The 22,237-nt window shown below is 46.1% G+C and overlaps 1 protein-coding gene across 2 annotated transcripts in view; it reads left to right on the forward strand.

Annotated features, from left to right (window-relative positions):
• The first annotated feature begins 1,116 nt into the window (after nt 1-1,116).
• The window catches only part of CHST11 (carbohydrate sulfotransferase 11), a 178,067-nt gene continuing 156,946 nt past the window's right edge, over nt 1,117-22,237 (forward strand). The window contains exon 1 of one of the 2 annotated variants that reach the window (XM_075075325.1): nt 1,117-1,371. In XM_075075325.1, coding sequence (XP_074931426.1) covers nt 1,254-1,371 — 118 coding nt within the window. In that variant the 5' untranslated portion in view covers nt 1,117-1,253. The remainder of the gene's footprint in view (nt 1,372-22,237) is intronic. The other variant, XM_075075333.1, reaches the window with a different exon arrangement.

The raw sequence follows: 22,237 nt of genomic DNA on the forward strand, positions 1-22,237 counted from the left end.
AACCTAGTTAAGGACTGAGCTGACCTGCAGTTGCTCAGGCACCCCCGGCTCACCAGAAGCCCCTGGCGTCCCAAAGCCGGATGCACCCGTGGACGAGGCAGATGCCTTTTGTTCTGTTGCACTAAGCTCTTCTGCATTCCTCCCACGTACGGTCTCGTATCTCATTGCCCGTTGTTGCTCTCCGACTACCGCGAGGTAGACTTTGGTGGAGGAACCGTGGGGGAAGAACCTTTTGTCTTCCACAGACAAATGAACGGTCGGTTAATTCAGAAAACTTAAAGCCTCGCACTTAGAACTCAAACCCCTTTCATTTCTGGCATGCCAGGTGGCACTGTCTTCGTTAGGGATGAGTCAGGGATACTGCAAGTCAGTGTTTACACCGATTATTAGTATTAAGAGCCACCAGTTGGGACAGGGCAACGCCGAGGAAGAAACGATGACAAGGATTGGCTATATAAAATTGTGTCTTGCATAATACTAAAGCGAGAGGAGACCTGGAAGAACGCACTTAGGATTAACAGAGTGTCAGGCACCACACATTTAAAAAAAAAAAAAAAAAGTGGAATAAGAGAATTTCTCTCCACAAATGGGGCGGGGGAAAAGCCTCCTTGGCGCGGGGCGCCGGCGGCGCGGGGGGCGGCCCGGCGTGAGGCGGCGGCCCGGCGTGAGGTGGCAGCTCGCTCCTCGCCGACTCGCCGGCGGACCCAAAGCCCCTGAGGAGGGCGAGAGCGGCCCAGAGGCGGTCAAGTTCGCGGGCAGAGGGACCGAAACAACAGCAGCCCCCAGCCGCCCCCTGCGAAGACAACCGGGGCCGGTGGGATCCCCCACAGCCGCCGCCCCGCTCAGCGCCGGCTGCAGCGGCCTCCCCTCCCCTCTCCTCTCCTCTCCCCTCCCCACCCCCGCGGCGGCGGCCCCTCGAGGCAGCCCGGCGTGTCCCCGCCCGCCGCCGCCGCCGGGCGGGACCATCTCTCCCCTTGGCGAGGGGGGGGGGCGCGCTCCGCCCCGGCTCCCCGCCTGGCCCGCCTCCCCCCCCGCGCCGCCGAGAGCGCCCCTCCGCCTGGCGCGCGGCGTGGTCACGCCCAGCGCAGGCATTAGCGCCCCCCGGTGCGGGGCGCGGGCGCCCGGGCATCCTCCGGCGCGGCGGCGGTAGCGGCGGCTCCTCCCCGGCACCTCGGAGCCCCGCGGGCGCGGAGCGGCTCTCAGCGCCGGCCGTCCGCCCTCCGCCGCCCCTCTCTGCGCCGCCGGACAACGCCATGAAGCCGGCGGTGCTGGAAGTAATGAGGATGAACCGGGTGTGCAGGATGGTCCTGGTCACTTCCGTGGGCTCCTTCATCCTCGTCATCTTCTATTTCCAAAGTATGTTGCACCCAGGTAGGGCACCGGCACCGCCGCAACGGCACCGCAACGGCTCCGGCTCCGCGGCGGCCCCGCTCCCCGCCGGCGCAGGTGGCGGGCGCCCCGGGAAGGTGGCGGGGACCTGGGAAGGAGCCCCCGCCGGCCCCGGCTCCGGCCGGCCCCGGCTCCCGCCTCCCGGCGCCGCTGCGGCAGGCGCGGGGCTCGGCGGCGGCGGGCGCGTCGCCCTGCGGTCCGGCCGGCAGCCTCGTCCCGGCCCCCGCCCGGGGCAGCCGCGGGAGGGTCGCCTCGCTCCCCGCCGCAGGAAACTTCCCGCGGGAGGGAGGAAAGTTGGTTTATGTTTAAATTTTATTATTTTCTACTTTATAACGAGCGTTTGGGGAAAGGGGGACGGCGCCGGCCGGTCAGCCTGCCGCGGCGGCGGAGAGCGGCGCCAGGACCTGCCCGGCCCCCGCGGGTCCCTCCCCACGGAGTGGGGGACACCACCCCCCACCCCCCCCCAATCTGCCGCCAGGGCTGCGGGTCCTGGGCTTCGCCGCTTTTCGGTTTTGGGGGTGTCGGGGCCGCCGGCGGGCAACTTCACGCCCGCTCGCCCAAGTTGGCCGGAGCGGCGGGGGCGGCCGCCCCGTCCCGTCCCGTCCCTGCCTTACCCCAGCCCGGGCGTTCGGGCGGCTGAGGGGTTCCTGGGGGTGCTCCTGGCTGGGCAAGACCCAAACTGCGGGCGCAGGGGGACGTACAGAGGCGTAGGAAGCCCTGGTCCAAACTCTTAATTACCTAATGTGACTTTAATTTTCCAGTTTATAAGCGCAGGGGACAGTAGGGATAGAGCCCCACCGGGGGCGGCGGATACTGGCTCCCGTGGAAGTCACTCGTAGGTCGGTTACTGGTTCACGCAGAGGTGGGATCGGACAGCGGAAACTTCACACGGTGTCCGCTGCGCACACAGATCCGTCGTGGATTGCAGTGAGACTGCTTTGTGCAGGTCGGCTGTGAAATTTATCCAGCAGGGCAAGAAAAAAAGATTAATTTTAATCTGTTTGCCTGTCTCACTTTTTTCCTCTTCCTGCCTGAGAAATGAGGTGGGAATTGCACTTGCAGCGTCTTTTTGGAGGGATCTGACAGCTGAGCAGAGGAGTGAGGCTTGTAAAAGGGAGTGATACCTCTTAGCAGACCAGCAGCTGTGGCTGGCAGGGTGGCCACGCTCATCGGCAGGCGAGTCTTCTCAGCCGTACCTGTAAATCTCTTCTACCAGCTCTTGAGTGTCGTGGCTACAGGCATAGCTGTAGCAAACAAGGGAATTGCAGCTTGGTAAAGAGAAAAAGGACTTGTTCAGTTTGACTCTTTCCTTCCCTTCTCGTGGGTACCAAACCATAGCTGATGAAAAAAATGGTTTTTCCTTAAAGTTTTTGGAGTGAGAGTGTCGAGGTTTAGAGTGTGGGTAGGGTTAGGAATTGGTAGATCTGCTGTTTTGTGGTGAAGCCAAGTCCCATCGGGCGTCTTTCTATCAGCTGTCTGCTCCTTCAAAGTCGGTATCATTTGCTTGATGAATGCGTTCTCGTATGGTGCCCATCTGTGTTAATACCTGCCAACTCCTTAGAAAAATTAGCATATTTTTTCTTTCCTTCTGTGTCTGCTCCATGCCCACTGGTTTCACAAGGAGTGCTCAGCCCTTAGCGGACCTCGGGAAGGCTTTATTTCAGGGCTTTCAAGGCACTGTGTGGAATTGGTTGTAACACAGTTTCACCAATTTAATAAAAGTATGGTATTTTCATTAGTTGCATTCCACAGGTGATAGAGTTTGCATACATATTCAGAAAATTTGGCCAAGCGTTATTCCCCCCCCCCCCCCCCCCCCCCCCCCCATTTCAGATGAATTACACTGCTGGAACACAAACTCAGTGTGCAGTAGGTGAGAGATTAAATATTCTGTGGATTTTCTGAATGTAGAAAAACTGCCTTTCAAGAATTCTCAATATGCTGTATAGCTAACTGCTGGAGATTATGGCTTTATATTTGTGCTATTATGAAACTGTAAATAGGTTGAGATTTTAGTACAATTCAAAGGATTTACCGTAAACTCTGAGAGGACAATGCGATGCTGTGAAATCACTGGGAGGATAATCTGCACCCATTTTCTGTTTGACACATATTTAGGTTGTTAGCATGAGTGGAGTAGGTCTGGGAAGAAATGTGATCACGGCCTGCCCGTCTTTATTGTACCTTTTTGATCATAACTGATTCTGCCTTTTTTTTTTATTGTGGGCTCTTTCTATAATGAAATTGCTAGAAATTTATCAAACTCCTCTATACCCATATAGAGTGTGGTCGTTGTGTTGGCATGTGGTTTGTAACACTCAAACAGCTCTTTTCACCAGTTATCTACTATGTGATTGTGTATTAATTACCATCTTGGTGGTGCAAGTGGTGGATTATTGTGGAGTTCTTGAAGGGGCAGGAAGAGAGGTAGGTAGTAAACCTATCAATGTGATACACATCAGGCAGCAGATCACTTTGAGACACTATATCCTTATTTTAAGATACGTCAGTAGCCTGTCTTGATGTATGTGTAAACTCACTGGAGCTGAACCCTGGGCAGAGTGCGTGTCAGGTGCGATGAGGCTGGAGGTATTAAGAGTTTCCAAAGTCTTGGTCGATGCCCTTTTTGTTGTGCAGGGTGTTCTAAATTTTAGCTGGTCTCTGCTGAAGTATTTGATTTAGGACAGCTGCTGAAAACAGCAGGACGAAAACAGCTCTGTTTTAGGATGGAGCTGTCTCTCATACCCTGGCTTGCCACCTGTCACTGTTGTTGGTAGCTTGCAGTGCTCTCTAAGACAGGCACTTTGCAATCAGAATTAGCTAAAACATTCCCACCCAAATGTTTTGGATGGAAAATAAGGTTAAGGAGCTGACACCTCTTGCAAAAACCTTATCGGGAATCTGGCAATTTCTTCACCCACCGAGTTCTCTTGGTGAATTTTAGGAGACTTGTTCTCTGCCTACAGAGTTTCCGAACAATTTTAGGTGTGACACAGAAGGGGAAAGATGCTAGAAGGCCATCAAATGATGAGTCCAACCCCCCTCGAGGACAAGACAACTCATCTCTTATATGGGCGTTTTCCATTTTAGGAGGTCTGAATGTGGATCTCTTGCTAGAAACATAAGAAAAACAAGTTTCTGCTGACAGTTTGTTTTTTTTCTTTGAGATAAATAGGAAAATTACATAGTTAACAGAAGCCTTTCTTAAAAACAAACAAACAAAAAATTCCCCTAACAACAATGCACCCAAAGCCTGAAGTGGGGAAGGTGAGCTTAGCCTTATCTTTGCGGAAGAATGTGATCATGTGTCCCTTGCGCTATATTTCAAATACCAGCATTTTACTCCATGTTCTTTTTGGCTCTGTACCTGTTCTTTTTTGGGAAGCTGGTGGTAAATGTGCTGTCCGGTTAATGCACATGCATTATCTGAATTTTGGCAGAGGTTGCCTGTGTGCTGGGGACCCCTCCCAAATTCAGTTCCCCGACCAGTTGCTGGTGGGGGAAGATGAGCAATGCTTCTCCCCGGTGCTCAGGAGCACTGTAAAGAAAACTTTGGAGATGATCCTGGCTTTTGTGGCTTATCTGTGTTTGGGGGACTATTTGTTCCTAAGGGAGGAAATGGCAGCAGGGACTTTGGTGTGTTTTCCTGCTGCCTGTCTAACCTTTCTGAAAAGAAAAAAAACCAACATTCTGCAGTGTTTGCTATAGCTGGATGGATATTTTCCCCAGCTCTTTGCTCAGAATATTTCCCCCTTCACTCTCCTGCCATGTGCTAGCTGCTTAACCGAGTGCAACCTGATTATTGTTCCATGCTCCTGGGTCTTCCGTCTGCGTACAATGGGTGAGTCTTTGGGTTTTATATAACAGTTCATCATTGTTGTATCTGCTGCCTTTCCTGTGAAACTAGTTTGCTCGCTAGTCCTGAGCCTGCCTAGGCTTTCCCAGATGAGTTTGCTTTCTTCTGTAGACTTCCCAGCTGCGGTGAGCAGGGTGGCTGTGCTGTGTGTCAGTAAGTGCAGGCAGGAGCTGCTCTGCTAGGCTGGGGTCAGACTGGCGATGTGCTGGCATCCTTCCAGATGAAAAATTCCACATAAAGGCGGAATAATTAATACTGTCTTTATCTCACCTGAGACAGGTTTATGGAACTTATTCTAAACCTGATGATATTTTTTTCTCCCCACAGCAGACCGGAATGTTTTTTGCTCAGTTTTTAATCTTCTGTTTTAGACTTCTGCGGTTCTCCTGTGGATGCTAACAAAGGATAGATCCTCAGACTAGCCGCTTGTCCATGATCTTCTCAGTTACGCATGCAGCACTGTATGACTGATAGCTGCTTGTTCCTTACAGAATGTCGATGTCTACTTTTGCTCAAATGTCAGAACAACTCAGATCACAAGAGATTTTTTTCCTTTTGTCTGAAGACAAGCTCACCATTGGTTTTGATGGAAGATTCTGTTTGAAAATCAATGCAGCAGTCTCCCATCCTGCAATTGATCCTTGCTTTCCCCCCTGCTCATAAAGGGGAATGAGGTCTGCAAAGCAGTGGGTGTACAGCATTCCTTTGATGGACTCTGTATACTGGTCTTAAATTATTCTGTTTGGGATACTGAGAAATGGAGTTCATTTGACAGCCACAAGAATCTGGCCCTCATTTAATTGCGTGCAATGAAATCCATCCCTCAGTGGCAAGCAGAAGCCCTGCCGTGCGCCTGTGAGGAGGCTGTGCTGTATCCCTTTGTTGGTGTCCTTATAAGCTTTTCATTGATTTCCATGGGACTGCATCATCAGTTTGAGCAAACTTACTCTGGTTCCTCTACTCAAAGGTACTGGTAGCCTGGAACTGTTTTAGGTTGAGAGTTAAACTGCTCTTCGAATCTTTGAAAGTCTTCATAGTTAGCCAGTATTAAACTTATTAGCAGGGCATCTTTTTCTGTCTCAGTACATGTGAGTGTGGCTTTTTGCAACAATTGCTTGCTGATATTAAGAAATAAAAATCTGTTTCTGAATGTATTCAAGCAAAAATTACCTGGCACTGTCAACAGTAATGTCTTGAGAAATTTTAATTTATCAGAGTGCATATTGTTCCACTTTTACCATTTCTACAATATAGATTTTTATAAGCTTTTATTTTTTATGTTACTGTGAGCCAATATTGGGAAACTTCTGACTTCTGTAGCATTAACAGTCTGTATTCACAAACGTTACAGTGTCATGACTTGGCTAAAGTCTAACTTTCAGAGATAAAGTCAGTGTGAGTGGAAACTGTTTTTCCTTTGGAAATAAACGTATAGAGCAGAAAAATACTGGGCATTTATGAAAAATTATACAGCTAATAGTGCAACTAGTAGGTCAATTTTATCTCTGTATAGAGTGAGTGTATTTCTGAATTCTGAAATTGTTTCCATTATTTTTTAGAAGTGACAGGTAGTTTATCTTGTACTGTACCATGTAACTAACTCTAAAAGTGGTTCAGAGAATTGGAAGAAATTAGATCCATGTTACTTTCCCAAAGCCAGCACTACTCTGTTTTGTTTGACTCTGCCAGATGTACTGTATCAAATCCAGCCTGACAAAGCTGCTGCAGTTGTCCTTGTGTGAATGTCATTTCAGCACAGTTTTTTCCTCTTGAGCCTTTTGGGCTGATGCATATGTATTATGTATCAATTCTAAGGTGATCCTGAGGGAGTTAAGGAGAGGGTTGGGGGACACAAGGTTTTGAATCTGATGGTTTTGCTTGCAGATCATTCGTATTGTTAAAGGCAAATGTTTTGAGTTCTGTGTGTGACTTGTCTAAGTGTCAATATACACAAACTCAAGTGCAGACGTGCAGGTGAAGGGCCCAGTTCAAATCAATAAAAAGAGCAGGAGTTTCCCCCTTCACATTAGGGAAATAAAATTAAGTTCAAGAATTTTCTATTTGTATAGACCTGATGTGTCTGGGATAAAGATGAAGAGATGTCTGTGGTGGGTCACTTAGATTGAGCAGCCACCTACAACATCACAAGGATAACGTTTCAAAGCATGTTCATGTTTTGTTGGATGTTTCTCTTCCCTGTGGATCCCACTCGTGCAAGATTTTTGTGGATGACATAGATATTTGTCCTTACAGTCACAATTCAAACTGTAGAGTTCGGTTAATTCCTCCTTATTTCTGTTTCAGTATCCAAGTTATAGATAGTGTCCTCTTGTTGTGGGCAGAATGCTTGCATGTGACAAAGTGGTGTTTCTGGCACAAGCTTCAAGCTCTAACTGGAAGATGAGACCACCAGAGACTACAGCGAGGCAACGAGAGAATTCAGTTCCTAATTACCTCTGGCTCATGCTTCCAGACAGAGGGATTTTCTTGGGCTCCTTGGTTTTCTTGTGAATGTAATCAGTGGAGGATGCAGTGTTCCCCTTTCGTTTCCTTGTTTGGCACCTGAAACTAAGGTTTTATGAATAAAAATTCTATCACACATACACTTGGACTCAGTGTTGCTTCTCTTACATAATGTTATTATCCCCCATTTTTCATTTAATGGCAGATCAATAAATGTGGCTTGTTGGCTTGCCCTTTCCACATACTTCTTAATAAGGAGTTGTTGGTGAAATTGTGTGGAATAGATCTGTTCCCTGCTGTCAAACTGAAGTTGTATGTTTCAAATGAATGGCCCATTAGATTGCAGCTCCCTCACCACTGTCATCTTGGATTGTCACACTAGCTGCAACGTCACTAGGAAGTACCTAATGAAAGGCAGCCAGTGCACAAAATAATGTGCATTTATGTAGAAGGAACAAGTGCATGGAAGGTGGTGACCATCCTGTGGCAGTGTATGTTCTCTGCTCTGCCTCTTCTGTGATGCCCTCTTCAGTCCCTGGGGACTGGTGGGGAGCCCTTTGCAGCGGACATGGGAATTGCAGACGTGTCTGTGGGAGCTGTCTTGTTTTACCTGTTCCGCTCAGAGCTTAGAGGGCTGGAAACCTTTGTGCTGGCAAGTCTTGGAGAGCCAGAGCACGATCTTCACTTCTGTGACATGCCAACAGGACTTTGACTAAACAGCATAGTATAAATAGGTGCAGCACAAGCATTTGTTGATTTGCAGCAAGCAAGCTTGGTGTCCATGCAAGTCAGGGAGGTTTTCCTGTATTAAAGAAATTTCCCTGCCTTATGCATTTCACATTTAAATATCCAGTTTGTTTTTATTTTAAACCAATATGCTCTTTTTGGTTGCCTTTTACACCTTGCCCAATGTTGGCAATGAAAGTAAATGACAACTTTGCTTTTGGCTTTATTAATTTTACACATTAGAAATAAGGACCTAAATGAGGCATTAACATTTAGCTTGTAAGCATCAGAAGGGGATGTTATTTAAAAGAAATAAAATTAGATGGCTGCTACTGGAAACTTCAGAGTAAAATGTCATTAGTGTGTACTGACTGACGTTGTGGCTAGGGGAAACTATTTCAGGTTTTTTCCTTCTGAAAAATTTGAATTGCTGGATTAAAAAAGCTGAGCATGCATACTTATAAAATGCTGACTTAGAGCGGTACACACAGGCGTGTGCTTGCACACATGCACCCACCCATCTTCTCTTGCCCTACAAAATCAGTGGTTGGTGGCCCAGGTAATACAAATGCATTGATTTCAGAAGTGCAAACCCTTTTCTCCTAACGAGGCTGCTGTAAGGAGTATGAAGTTTGTTCCTATTAAAAGAAATCCCAGAAGTGCAAAGGGCTTCACGTAGGTGCCTCTGTTATTTTACTAATTAAAATGTATAGTCAGTGGGGTTTATAATTTCTGTTATTTCTTCTCAACCTATACAATGTTTGGAAATGTCCAGCTTGAGAGAAGTAATGATTTTATGTACTCTTTCTAGGCTGCAGAAAAGCAGGCATTTTTATGGGAGTATGTCAGCTTAAACAGTCAGAGTGCTTCTTCAAGGTAGCCTTCATCTTGTTTGTGCCAGGCTGTAGACACTGAAGGATGACTTTGCATCCGTTACTATCAATCACTGCTGCAATGGCTTCACACTCCTATGAAAAAACTTAAAAGAAGGTGCTGGGGGAAATGGAAAATACAAACAATGCAATCGAGCAGAATTTCTCACGGCACTGTGATTCCGGGGGTTTGGGAGATGGTAACTCTATCTGGCAAATGGCATGAAGGTAGGTGGACCACACCATGGAAAGACAGGTGTGAAATGATCACATCCTGTAAGTGTTGTCTGCTTTTAATTTTTTAATGAGAAGTAGCCTTGATTTCAAGGATGTGAGTAAAGTGATCTGCATGTGGTTTTGCAGGATCTGGCCCCTCTCCTCTCTCTTTTTTAGTAGGTGAAAGAGGAGGATATGGTCCTTCTCAGCTGTGCTTCGTCTGCAAAGGATCTGCTGTTGCTTTGAGTGTTGTCTCAGGCTAAAAGGTGCCATCCTTAGTAATCTTAATAGCAAAAGTTTGTGTCTTTTTATGTCACTTGGCTGAGTGGTGGGAGATGGTAGTTTTTAATTGCAGAGTCCACACATAATAATCCACAAAGAATAAAAGGCTCTACTGGGTTTCAGTCTGCTTCTGAGACTGATTACATTGTAATCTGTAAAAAGCAGAGAACTGTGGGATTTTTTTCCCCAGTTTGTTTTATTTTCAAAGCCACCACTTTCTATTCATTTTAAAGACATTCTGGTAATTCAAGCTATATTTTGTAAACGGTAAGAAGGTGGGTTTCAGGACCCTCAGTAATGCCTTCTGAAATCACTTAACAAATGACATACTTTGTAGCTAGTCATTGTCATGCTTTTTTGGCTGATAGGTGATTATATAAGGGGGTCAAAACATTTAAAATGGATAACTTGTAGGGATTGTTGGATTAGGGAAGGTAGACATATAATTAATAAGGTGATTATAATTGGATCCCATGGATGATCTCTGCTGTAATACCTTGTCTTAAGACAAAGAGCTTTAGGTAGTTAAAATCCTTTTAAAGACTGTTTGCATTATTGTGCTTTAAAGTTGATTGGTATGCGGGAGAACAAAAATGTCTGTATTATCTGAAGTGACCTGACATGGAATAGCACATTCTGCACCCACACTGGTGGGTACCGGGAGCTGAACGTGTCCTTCTAGTAATCTCTATTTTTACAGCCTGTGTTGGAAGTGAAAGCGGAGAATTTATAGTAACTGAGGGGGAGGAAAGTAACACTTTTTAAACACTTGGTGATTAATAAAGTGTGTCAGTTGGGGTCATAAATATGAAACTGATAAAGTCTGTCTTGATTATGTATTTTGGTCTTCATTAACTTCTAAAATATATTTGAGTTTCCAGATGGGGTAACCGCTTTCTCTTTGAGTTAAGTGTGTGTATGTGTGCACATAATTATGAAGTTGATATAACTGTTAATCACAGAATCAGTTAGGTAGTAAAAGACCTTTAAGACCATTAAGTCCAACTGTAAACCTAACACGGCTGAGTCCACCACTAAACCATGTCCCTAAGCACAACATCTACATGTCTCTTAAATACCTGCAGGGATGGAGACTCAACCACCTCCCTGGGCAGCCTGTTCCAATGCTTGACAACACTTCCAGTGAACAATTTTCCTGATACCCAATCTAAACCTTCCCTGGTACAACTTGAGGCCATTTTCCCTTGTGCTATCCCTTGTTACTTGGGAGAAGAGACCAACACCCACCTTGCTACCACCTCCTTTCAGGTAGTTGCAGAGTGTGATAAGGTCTCCCCTCGGCCTCCTCTTCTCCAGGCTAAACAGCCCCAGCTCCCTCAGCTGCTCCTCATGAGACTTTTGCTCTAGACCCTTCACCGGCTTCGTTGACCTTCTCTGGACACGCTCCAGCAACTCAATGTCTTTCTGGTAGTAAGGCCCCAAATCAGGTGGGACAAATACACCAGAGAATCGAAGTGGCTACCGACACACATACTCTGCCTCCCAAGCATTGCTATCCCCCACCCTCCTGGTTTAGTAATTGCTACGAGATCAGTCAGCTGGATGTTGTGCAAAGTTCCTGCTACATTTGCACTGGCAATCCTGTGGACCCTGGCTGCTGATCTCTGCCTCTCCACCTTCCTCTTCTTCCCAAACCAGGCTTGGTGGTCCTTTAGTCCTTTGGTAGCAAGTTTAGGGAAGCTCAAATAGGATGAACACAGCTGCCTGCTAGGCTCTTGGGTATGCGGTTTTGTTCTGGGCTAGCCATAAGACTTTACAACTTTTTCTGAAAGGAGTACATTGATGAGTGGTTTAAATATGCCTGTGGATTGATTGCATGAGGTCTGCATGACTGATTGGAGGAGTCAATGGTTGCTTTGCAGTTTATTTTAGTGAGCACTGAGTCAGGTCTGCTGTGCCAGAGCAGAGGCTTTTTGAATTGCATAAAGGGCACACATCCCCTGTGGTGGCAGAAATATAGGATTGCAGGCTTGGGTGGAGCTCTGAACTGTTTTTCCCCTGTAAATCTGGGTCAGCTCCATTGGCTTGGTTATATCAATTCTGGATCAAAGCTACCATAACGAAAAGCAGAATTTGTCCCTCTGTGGTCTTCCTACAGAGCAATGTACAATAGAATAACAGCTTTGCTTTTCTGCTGTCTCACTTATTTGTCCTTCACAGAGTCTTCTGCATTCAAGTGAATGGTAGATTTTTTTCCCCACAGAGATATATGCTTGAAATATTGAAGGGGATGCTGTCCATTCTCATTAATTTCAGTGGAAATGACGTTGACAGATAAGCTACATGTAACCATTAGCATGCAGGCCATCAATATGATCGAAGTCTTCTGGTTCTGCTGTAGAGCTTCTCTATCCCACGCAGAAAAGGCTATTAATATTTCTGGTGCGACAGCAACAGTATAATTGCATTAAAGAAAAAGATGGGAAGAAGTTGGGGCTTCTGTAGCTGTTAACTATTTTGAGATTAAACTCTTTTGAGATACTAAATGAGCTGAAATGTATAATATAAGACAGACATGATTTAATTAAAAATCATCTTTGGCTGTCTTGATCCAGCTTGGTTTTGGTTTTTTTTTTTCCCCAGAACACATCTGTGTTTCTCGTGAGCCTTTCCTCATTCTGTTGCCTGTTTCCCTGAATGCTTTTGTTCAAATTCTCCAGAGTAGAGAAAGGAGAATTTTTGCAGATTGTCAGGACAGTTTGCAAAACAAAAATATACACGTGGCTGTTGTGTCCAAATGATTAGTAATGCATAAAGCCTATACGTCAGCATAACGTCAGTGACTTACAGCCTCATCTATCTCAAGAATGCTGTAACCAGCGTGGTAACACGTTGCTGTGAGAACTCGTCGTGCAACTAGAAATGTGCCTCATTCCCTCCAGTATAGTTGGGCACCAAGGGAAAGAGGCCGTAGTTCTCGCATGTCCAAACTAGCTTAGGTTGTTTCCCATTGTCAGTCTTTACATAGACATTTTCCCCCTTCATTTTCATTTCTTTGTATTCTTTAGACCGTTTGCTTGTTTCTACATTGATTGGGATGTGATGTGACCAAGAGAGGTTTATTTCATGCTCCCTTTGCAGCTGTGAGGTGTTCTCTTGTCATCAGATTATGTCTCAACTGCTCTTACCCTGCCAGAATGGTTTATGCCTAGTGTACTTCTCCAGCATTGTGGAAGCCTGGAAACACTGCTGAATGTCGAGCGATGTGTGTTGTATATTGGTTAATGGCAAGTCTGTGCTTTCCTGCTATCTGCTGCAGTTGAAAGCTTTCACTAGCAGTAAGACAAGAGCAATATTTCTGGACATCTTTGAGAGTTTGGGTCCAAGTCTACTACTGTGGTGGTAATACTGTGCTTTCATCAGAAGGCTTAAGAATGTTCCACAGAGTAGGTCATACTTTCTTTTCCACTCTATAGCTAGGGCAACTGAGGCATGGACGGGAAGGGTATGTGTGCAGGAATTTGGTTAATGGTTTCCCACCAGGTTAGTGACACATTCAGGAATAAAATTTGAAGGTAGGGTGGTTTTGTGGAGCCTGACGCTTGCACAATCTGAGGACTGTAATCCCTGTTAGGGTTGGAATAGATCGTAGTGTGAACTAGGTGTCAGGCACAGCCAAAGTCCCCACACTCAGCCCAAGGGACACCACTGCAGCCCCATCAAGGTGTGCTCCTGCCTTGTGAGGATGACTGCTGTGGACAGACTTGTATGTCCTTTGTGGTGCTCTTCCCAGGAAAATGCTCCTCTTGCAGATACAGGGGACTTTGAGAGCTCTTTCTGAGCTCTCCTGTACAAGGTGTTGCCTTCATGGGACCATGAGCTCAGATGACCCAGGTCATCTGAGTCCTGGTGCTAAGCTACAAACATCCTCTGCTTGGTTGTACTACAGAGCAGAGACATAAACAGTTCTTGCTTCTAATTTTCACTGTGTTTTACCTTAATCTTTAGGTTTCTAAAGTGTAAATTTTCCCTGTGTATCCCCTGACAAACGCTGAATGGCCTTTCTTTTCTGGATCAGAAGTTGAAGGTATACTTGAAGCAAAAACATCAAAGGCCCTCACTAGCCCTTGGGCAGTAATCCTAGTTAGTGGCTTCTAATACTTCAGTGTTGTGCACCCAGCTTGCATAAATGGAGCTTGGAAGCAAGCAGCAAAATATCTTCCTTTTCAAGTTGAGTACGGCGAAGTTTGCTGCGTAGGAACACCTGACATCTTTGGTGCTTCAATCACTTGAGAGATGTAGTCACTGACTGGGAGCATAGTGTTGCCTAATGGCAGAGGGATGCTGCAGCTCAGGCAACTGCGGCTTTCCTGCTGGTTCTTTCCTGCCCTGCGCAGATGGTGTTTCAGCTACCTTATTCTTCAGCTGCCTTCTTCCTTCTACTATTTTAGCAATGGGCAGCCATTTCTTTGACTGGAAAGGTTATCCTCTATGTAGCGTTCAGCACAGAAAAGTGGTTGTCTAGGTGCAAGTGTCATGACAATGCCATGTTGCAAATGTCTGTTGAGATGTATGGTTTGAATGTAGACAAACTGAGATGGAGGCCATGCCTGTGCTTAGAAATCTCTTTTCTGAAATAGCAAGCCTGTCTTACTCAAGATAGCATTGTGCTTGGACAGCTTTTGCCAGTAAAAGAGGTACTGGATTGATGATTAATATAGGTGACAAAAAGGCCTGCCTCTTTTTGTTTCATTTGCCTTTGTGTCCAGGTCTGCTAGAGGTTTTGCTAGCAAACGTAAGTTATTAAAAAAAACTAAGGGGGTGGGGTGGGTGGGGGGGGTGAAGAGCAGCACATGCAATAAAACCATACCTTTTCTAAGGTCTTCTTCTGTCAGCAAAGCTCTTAAGTGTTGATCAAGTCTTATGTGTAATCCATACTGTGTTTTTAGTCGTACACCCATGTCTGTAAATTAAAACATTGTCTCTCTATAAAATATATTGTCCCTGCACTTTGGTCATTCTTATTTTATTGCAGTTTGTCTTGGTTGCAGTTGAGATAAGAGTTATTTTCTTCTTAGTAGCTGGTAGAGCGCTGTGGTTTGGATTTAGCATGAGAATAATGTGATAACACACTGATGTTTAGTTGTTGCGAAGTAGTGCTTACACCAAGTCAAGGACTTTTCAGCTTGTCGTGCTCTGCCAGTGAGCACAAGAAGCTGGGAGGGAGCATAGCCAGGACAGCTGACCCAAACTGGCCAAAGGGATGTTCCATGTCATATCACAGAATCACAGAATGGTAGGGGGTGGAAGGGACCTCTGGAGATCACCTCGTCCAACCCCCCGCTTGAGCAGGCACACCCAGACCAGGGGGCACAGGATCACATCCAGGTGGGATTTGAATGTCTCCAGGGAAGGAGACTCCACAACCTCCCTGGGCAGACTGTTCCACTGCTCTGAAGTGTGACATCATGCTTAGTATAAAGGCTGGGGGGAGTTGGCTGGGGGTGGACTGCTGCTCAGGAACAGGCTGGGCGTTGATTGGCAGGTGGTGAGCAATTACATTGTGCATCACTTATTTTGTGTATTATTTTATCATCATTATTATTATTTTCCTTTCCTGTTCTGTCCTATTAAACTGTCTTTATCTGAACCCATGAATTTTACTTTTTTTCCCTGATCTCTCTTCCATTCCACTGGGGTGGGGGGGTGAGTGAACATCTGTGTGATGTTTACCTGCCTGCAGGGTTGAACAACAATAGTCTTTTTTGTCACCCAACATGGGGCTTGAAGAGTTTGAGATGATGACAGATCTGACCAGAGTGCATCAAAGCCAATTTGTGAAAGCATTCATTGTATTAGTTCAATAGTTGCTGGTCACAATGTTGATTTATTTGCTCTTGTAAGGGAGCAACGCCCCTTGGAAATAAGAGGTATTTTCTTTAATTAGTGTGAATCTAAACTCCTTTATGATCAAGCATTGCTTACGTAGCGTTTGATGTTTTAATATTTAATGTAAACTTAAAGACAGGATATCTTGGCCATCAGTACCATCCATTTAAGCAAGGATGAACATTCATTTTGGACTAAAGTAAGGGAGAGCTGGCAAGAAGAAATAGCCTTGAGTTGTCCTTAGGTGACACATGACCATATATATGGATAAAAAGGGTTAGGGCACTTCATCCATGAGGACCACCAGAGACCACCAAGGACCCCTGAAGAGAGGAAGACATGCGCAGAAGGATCTGAAGTGGAGCCAAGAGGAGTGACTTAATGCCATTATGCAACCTATGTAGATTACAATGAACGTGTATTACATAGGTGGAATATGTATCAATTTGTTGTATAAATGCAGTGAAGGAGCTGGCTTTGGTGTGTTGGATTTGTGGAAAACTACTGAGCACCCAGGCTTGCACAACCCTGAAATAAATAAGCAGTGTCTGTCCTGAGTGTGTGATTATTGACTCATTGCACACCGGGCAACGAATCTGCTTCTCGGACAGCACTCTCAGAGCTGTTGCGCTTGTTCTCAAGAGTTGTGGTATATAACACCTTACTTGCTGTACACACTCCCTGTGGTGCTGTTTATCACCTCTGGGAGTTGGATTAGTTATCGTTTTGCTGTACTGCGTAACACTGGCTTATGGTATGATAAAATTATCAGTCGTGGGATTGTGCTCAGCACTGCTGTTGTTCCCGTACTTTGGGAGCCATCTCTCACAAACTATTACTAATTACACCTTTTACCTCTTCTTCTCAGTGAACCAATCTATAGGGGAGCTGGGAGGGACACTTTCCCCCACTCCTTCACCTTCCCTTTCTCCTTCAGGCTACTTACAACAGCACTTGAGAATTCTTAATATCTTTGGGATGTTCAAACCAGCATGGTCCTACTGCTGTGTCTGCTGAATGCACTTCAGGCATTAAACAGCTATATAAGTTGTTAGGATTAAACAACTATATAATACCGTCCATTGATCTAACCCCATGACAGGGACTGCATCCACTCCAACCATGGCGACAGGCACTGCAGCTACTCAAACCCTGGTGACAGGCACTGTGGCTGACCCAGAGAACCAACCCGTGCCAGTATCAGCTTCCCCTATACACAAGAAGAAATACACAAGAAGATGAGATCATTTAGTAAGGGATGAAGATGAACCAGGGCTGTCATGAGAACAGGAGGAGGAAGATGCAGAACCCAAAAATGAGATGTAATCACCTGATCCCTATCCCTTAGCTGTGAGACATGCGAAAAAGATTTCAGCTATCATCCAGGTGAGCACATTGTCACCTGGCTGCTCCGATGCTGGGGTAACAGGGCCAGTGCCTGGAATTGGAGGGTAGGGAAGCCAAGTAGCTGGGATTTCTTTCCAGAGAAGGGGGCATTGGCAAAGCAATTGGAAAAAGGGCACAAGCCCTCAGTCGCTGGAGGTGACTCCTGGCACATGTGAGGGGAAGGTGTCTGTTGTGGTCCAGCCCCAGTCGGCAACTAAACACCACACAGCTGCTCGCTCACTCCCCCCACCCCTGTGGGATGGGGGATTGAATCAGAAGAGCAAAAGAAAAAAAAAAACTTGTGGGTTGAGATAAGAACAGTTTAATAATTAAAATAAAATAATAATGATAATAATGATGATTATTATAATAACAATAATGATAATATAACAAAAAGGAAAAGGGAAAAAGTCAGAAACACAAACGATACAGCCGCTCACCACGCACTGACCAACGCCGCTGGTCCCCGAGTCGCGATTGTTGCCTCCCTCCCCCGGCCAGCTCCTCCCAGGTAACATACTGGGCATGATGTTACATGATATGGAATATCCCTTTGGCCAGTTTGAATCTGCTCTCTTAGCTGTGCCTCTTCCTCCCAGCTTCTTGTGCACCCAGCAGAGCATGGGAAGCTAGAAAAGTCCTTGATTGGTATAAACAGTACCCAGCAACAACTAAAACATCAGTGTGTTATCAACATTATTTTCATGCTAAGTCCAAAGTACAGCACTATGCCAGCTACAGTGAAGAAAATTAACTCTATCCCAGCTAAAACCATGACAGTGTCCCTTCAAGGGAGATGTTATATGTCACCCAGGTTTCCAGTACCTAAGGGAATTAGCTGTGCTGGAGGTGATTTATGATGACCTGACAACTGATGACCTGTGTTAAACCACAACACAGTTTTAAGGTTAAAGTTTCTATCGCTAATCAAAAAGGTAACATCAGTGATTTGTATGAGGGGCTGCAGCTGCTGGCTGATGCTCTCCCAGATCCTTCCCTTTCCCTTTTAGATCTCCATGTTCTCTGTGGTGGCTGTGGGATACTGCTGGTGTGCATTCCTTTAAACAAAATTCTCTGACATAGCATTTCAAGAATATGTTTGTTACTGCTCAGAATGGCCTCAGATTTAAATCTAGCATCTTTTTCAGTTCTTGTGGTGGTCTGGGGCATCAGAAGTAATGCTTCATGCAATGCTGTGCAAGGTGGGGAAGCTGATGCTGCTTAACATCTTTGAAAGGGTACTTTCTACCTCAGTCTTGGAAATGTGAACAAAAAACTTCCCATCTATCTTGCTGAACACGTGTGACTGTTTCCCACAAGTGCACAGAACTAACAGTTGTAGCCTGTGAGCTGCAGTGAGGCATTTTGAAGAGATAGACCTTTTGTCAGCACTGCAAGACATCTAGGAGTATTTTCATTCCTGTCTTTTCCATCCCCTCCTGATCTGTCTCTGTCTCCCCTCATAGTCAAACAAGCATAGCCAAAAATGTTCTTGCGTCTGTGAAATTCTGGGTTTTGTTTGTTTCTTGCTCATCTGTCAGAGATTAATTTTGCATTGAATTATGGAAGTGAGGCTGGTGCTAGATTGCCAGCACACTACATCTGTGTTTGCAAGTTCAAGAGAGGGGCTGCTTTAAAACTTCAATTATAGCCTAAAAATACATATGGTGTCTTTTTTTCACATGTAACTTCCTTGCTGGAAATAGCAGGGTTGTGTCCTGTTTGTCATCTTTTCTAGCTGTAGGCAGTTTTAAGCACGACATAGTTATGTGGCAAACTGGAAAAACATACACCCATCATCCTCAAGTGAAGGCGTGTAGGAACGGCACTATGGCTGCATCGAATACCACATACGTGGGAATTAAAGGAGGTGATTTTTCAGCAGACAACCAGTGTTTGTGTGTTTAGTTTACGTAGTAGCCCTTTCAGTTCCCATCTGTTCTGTGCCCTTTGGCAAGCAGGTTTGCCATTTTTTAACGAGCGAAGACATTGTCAAGTTCAGGGAAAAGACTCGGGTTTTATTTTACTTGCTGCTTTCTTCACCTCTGTTGTAAGATGATCCTTAGGGAGAAGAGATTGACCCCAGGAAGGAAGGAGGCTTTGTCTTCCCAGTCTGCCAATAAACTGTCGCTACAATACAAGGTTGAGAGGTCAAAATTGCAAGTTAAGCGCTTATGACCTGAATATATCTCACTTTCTCATATGCAAGTGAGGCAGCTGCAAGGGGTCATGCTGGAAATGAACACAACCTGAGAATCCTGTGTTTGTGTTTCTGCATCCATAGCTAAAGTATGTCTGGGACTTCTTGTTAAGGACTTTCGTGGAGAGCAGAGGTTGCAAAAATTGGAGTTCATATACAAGTGGACCATAGCAATTAGCTGACAGGAAGGAGGGGTAGGTTGGTTCCTGCTTTGTTTTAATCTCTTTCCTTGCTCTACCGCAGCACCAGCATACTCTCTACCTTTGTGGCTCTGCTGAAGTAGAGTCCTGTGGCAGGCACACACAGCCAGATCTTGAGGGCAGGATTCTGTTGTGGCAACATCGACATGTGTAATAGAGCCACTCTGAACCTGTCCAGTTCAACATAGGAAAGGGTAGCCCCAGCACAAGAGAATAGCAAGTTATTGCTGGAAACAGTTGCTGGCTACCAAGGCTGGTAATTCTGACAGATTTATTCAAACTCAAGTGTGAGTCCGTGCTTGACCCCAATTACAACTTCACCTCTGAATTGCTTTCAAACAGGCTTCTGTGCAGATACAGGCTTCAGGGAGCTCCAAGACATGGATGGAGAGAACGATCACTCTTTCATTACTACTGAAGTAAGGATGTATCAGTCCCTGTCTGCAGCACGGGTGAGCCAAGCATAGATTGTCCACAGCTTCCCACTTGTGTTCTTCACTGCCTCGTACTGCCTTATACCAACACAGAATCACAGAGTGGCAGGGATTGGAAGGGACCTCTGGAGATCACCTCGTCCAACCCCCCTGCTTGAGCAGGCACACCTAGAGCAGGGGGCACAGAACTGCGTCCAGGAGGGTTTTGAATATTTCCAGGGAAGGAGACTCCGCAACCTCCCTGGGCAGCCTGTTCCACTGCTCTGTCACCCTCACAGGAAAGAAGTTTTTCCTCATATTCCAGTGGAACTTCCTGTGTTCCAGATTATGTCCGTTGCCCCATGTCTTGTCATTGGGCACCACTGAAAAGAGTCCAGTCCCATCCCCTTGACACCCACCCTTCAGATATTTAGAAGCATTGATGAGATCCACCCTCAGTCTTCTCTTCTCCAGGCTGAACAAACTCGGATCTCTCAGCCTTTCCTCATAAGGGAGATGTTCCAGTCCCCTGATCATCTTTGTAGCTCTCCACTGGACTTGCTCGAGCAGTTCCCCGTGTTTCTTGACTGGGGAGCCCAGAACTGGACACAGTACTCCAGATGTGGTCTCACTAGGGCAGAGTAGAGGGGGAGGATAACCTCCCTGGACCTGCTGGCCACACTCCTTTTAATGCAGCCCAGGATACCATTGGCCTTCTTGGCCACAAGGGCACATTGCTGGCTCACGGTCAGCCTGCTGTCCACCAGCACTCCCAGGCCCTTCTCAACAGAACTGCTTGTAAGATGGTCAGCTGGCCTTCTTCCTAGGATAGGCAGATGTCCTGCTTTGTGGGGAGTTAGGCTGAACAGCCACTATAAGCACTGTGGACTCATGGCATTTGTGTCAGGATGAGCTGTGCCCCAGCACTGTTCTGGACAGTGCTGCTAACAGTTGTGTGTGGGTAACCTGCCTCGTTGGGAGACTAGGTTGCAGTAAAACGGCCAAATAGTAAAATTAACTTCCTTCCTAGCAACTGCCCACAATCATTTAGGAAGCTGTTGGAGGAGCTGGGAGTTGACCCTCTGTCACCAGGACCAACGAACTTTCCTCCCAACTTGCACGTCCCTGTTCTGCTGACATTGCCCAAAGACATGGTCATTCAGCGGTAAACCTGGAGCTTAGTAGGTTGAACAGAACCCACGTGGATTGCCTTGTACTGTGGTGTGTGATTAAACTAGAGGCTCATTAATAGTAGCTGGTACGTTCCACCTCTTTTATTGTTTTACTGGTCCAGAAGATTTTTACTTCTTGGTCAGAAAGTCAATATGTTCCTTGCAAACTTCTAATGCATTACTTTTACTGCAACTTTGCTTCTGTTTATTCCTCCTCCCCCCCCCCCCCTTTTTTTTTTTTAACATGGGGGAATATAGGTGTCAGGGAGCAGCAGGAGTGGGGCTCCCCACGAGGAGTGATGAGATGGGAGTTGAGAGTGAGCCTGGGGTGAGAGCGCCCTCAATGATGGAGTGCAGCCCCAGAGCACCCAAGCAGGGTCATGACAGGTTCTGGCCATGGTCCCAAGTAGGGTGAGGTAACAAGTTGAGAATATGTCCACCTAGAAGACAAAATAGGTACGAGGTCCATCCAGGAAGACCGTCCAGCAAGTTTGGACGTTAGGAGAAAAGGTTGGGCTTAGGGCCACCAATGACATAGTTTAGGTCAGGTCTGGGTGCCCGGGCCCAAGCTTAAGTAGACTTGGAGGATTGTGGACTGGGAGTATGGATGGGGGTTTCTAGGGAGGTTGGTCAGGGAAATGAAGGCCTGTTGGTGCCCTCAGGGTTCTGGCAGGGTTGCTCGCTCATTTTTATGATCTGCTGACTTACCAACTTCTGAAAAAAAGCTCTTCTGACAGGCATCACAGATAGCCTTGTGCTGCAGAGGAGCCTGGAGACAAGTGGTAGGCAGTGAGAAGAATTTGCTATGCCAGTTGTTCCACCACCATGATCATAAGGGTTTCATGTTTTGTGCAGATGTAATGGGTTGTGATTAATCATTGCTTTTAGAATATCCCAGTTTTGGATGGTAAATGTGAAGATGCTTTAGAGGGGAAAAAAAAAAAATATCTCAAAACAACAGTAAAACACATAGCAGTTATAACCAGGAACACTCTATGCCTGCTGAGCAGCTACTTCTTCAGACCTGGTAAAGGTAGTTATCATTCAGATGACCAGAACAACATCTGCTGTAATCCTGGGATTTGAAGCATTGTTAAAAAATGTAAGCCCACAGCATGGGTTTAAATGGATGGGTATAAGAGGATAAAAGGTTGGTCGGATATGAACGTGTAGGTTATCTGATCTTCTGTGTAAGGGGTGGGGGGAAGAGCT

Source organism: Phalacrocorax aristotelis, chromosome 1 (assembly GCF_949628215.1).
Source record: "Phalacrocorax aristotelis chromosome 1, bGulAri2.1, whole genome shotgun sequence".
Lineage (NCBI taxonomy): Eukaryota > Metazoa > Chordata > Aves > Suliformes > Phalacrocoracidae > Phalacrocorax > Phalacrocorax aristotelis.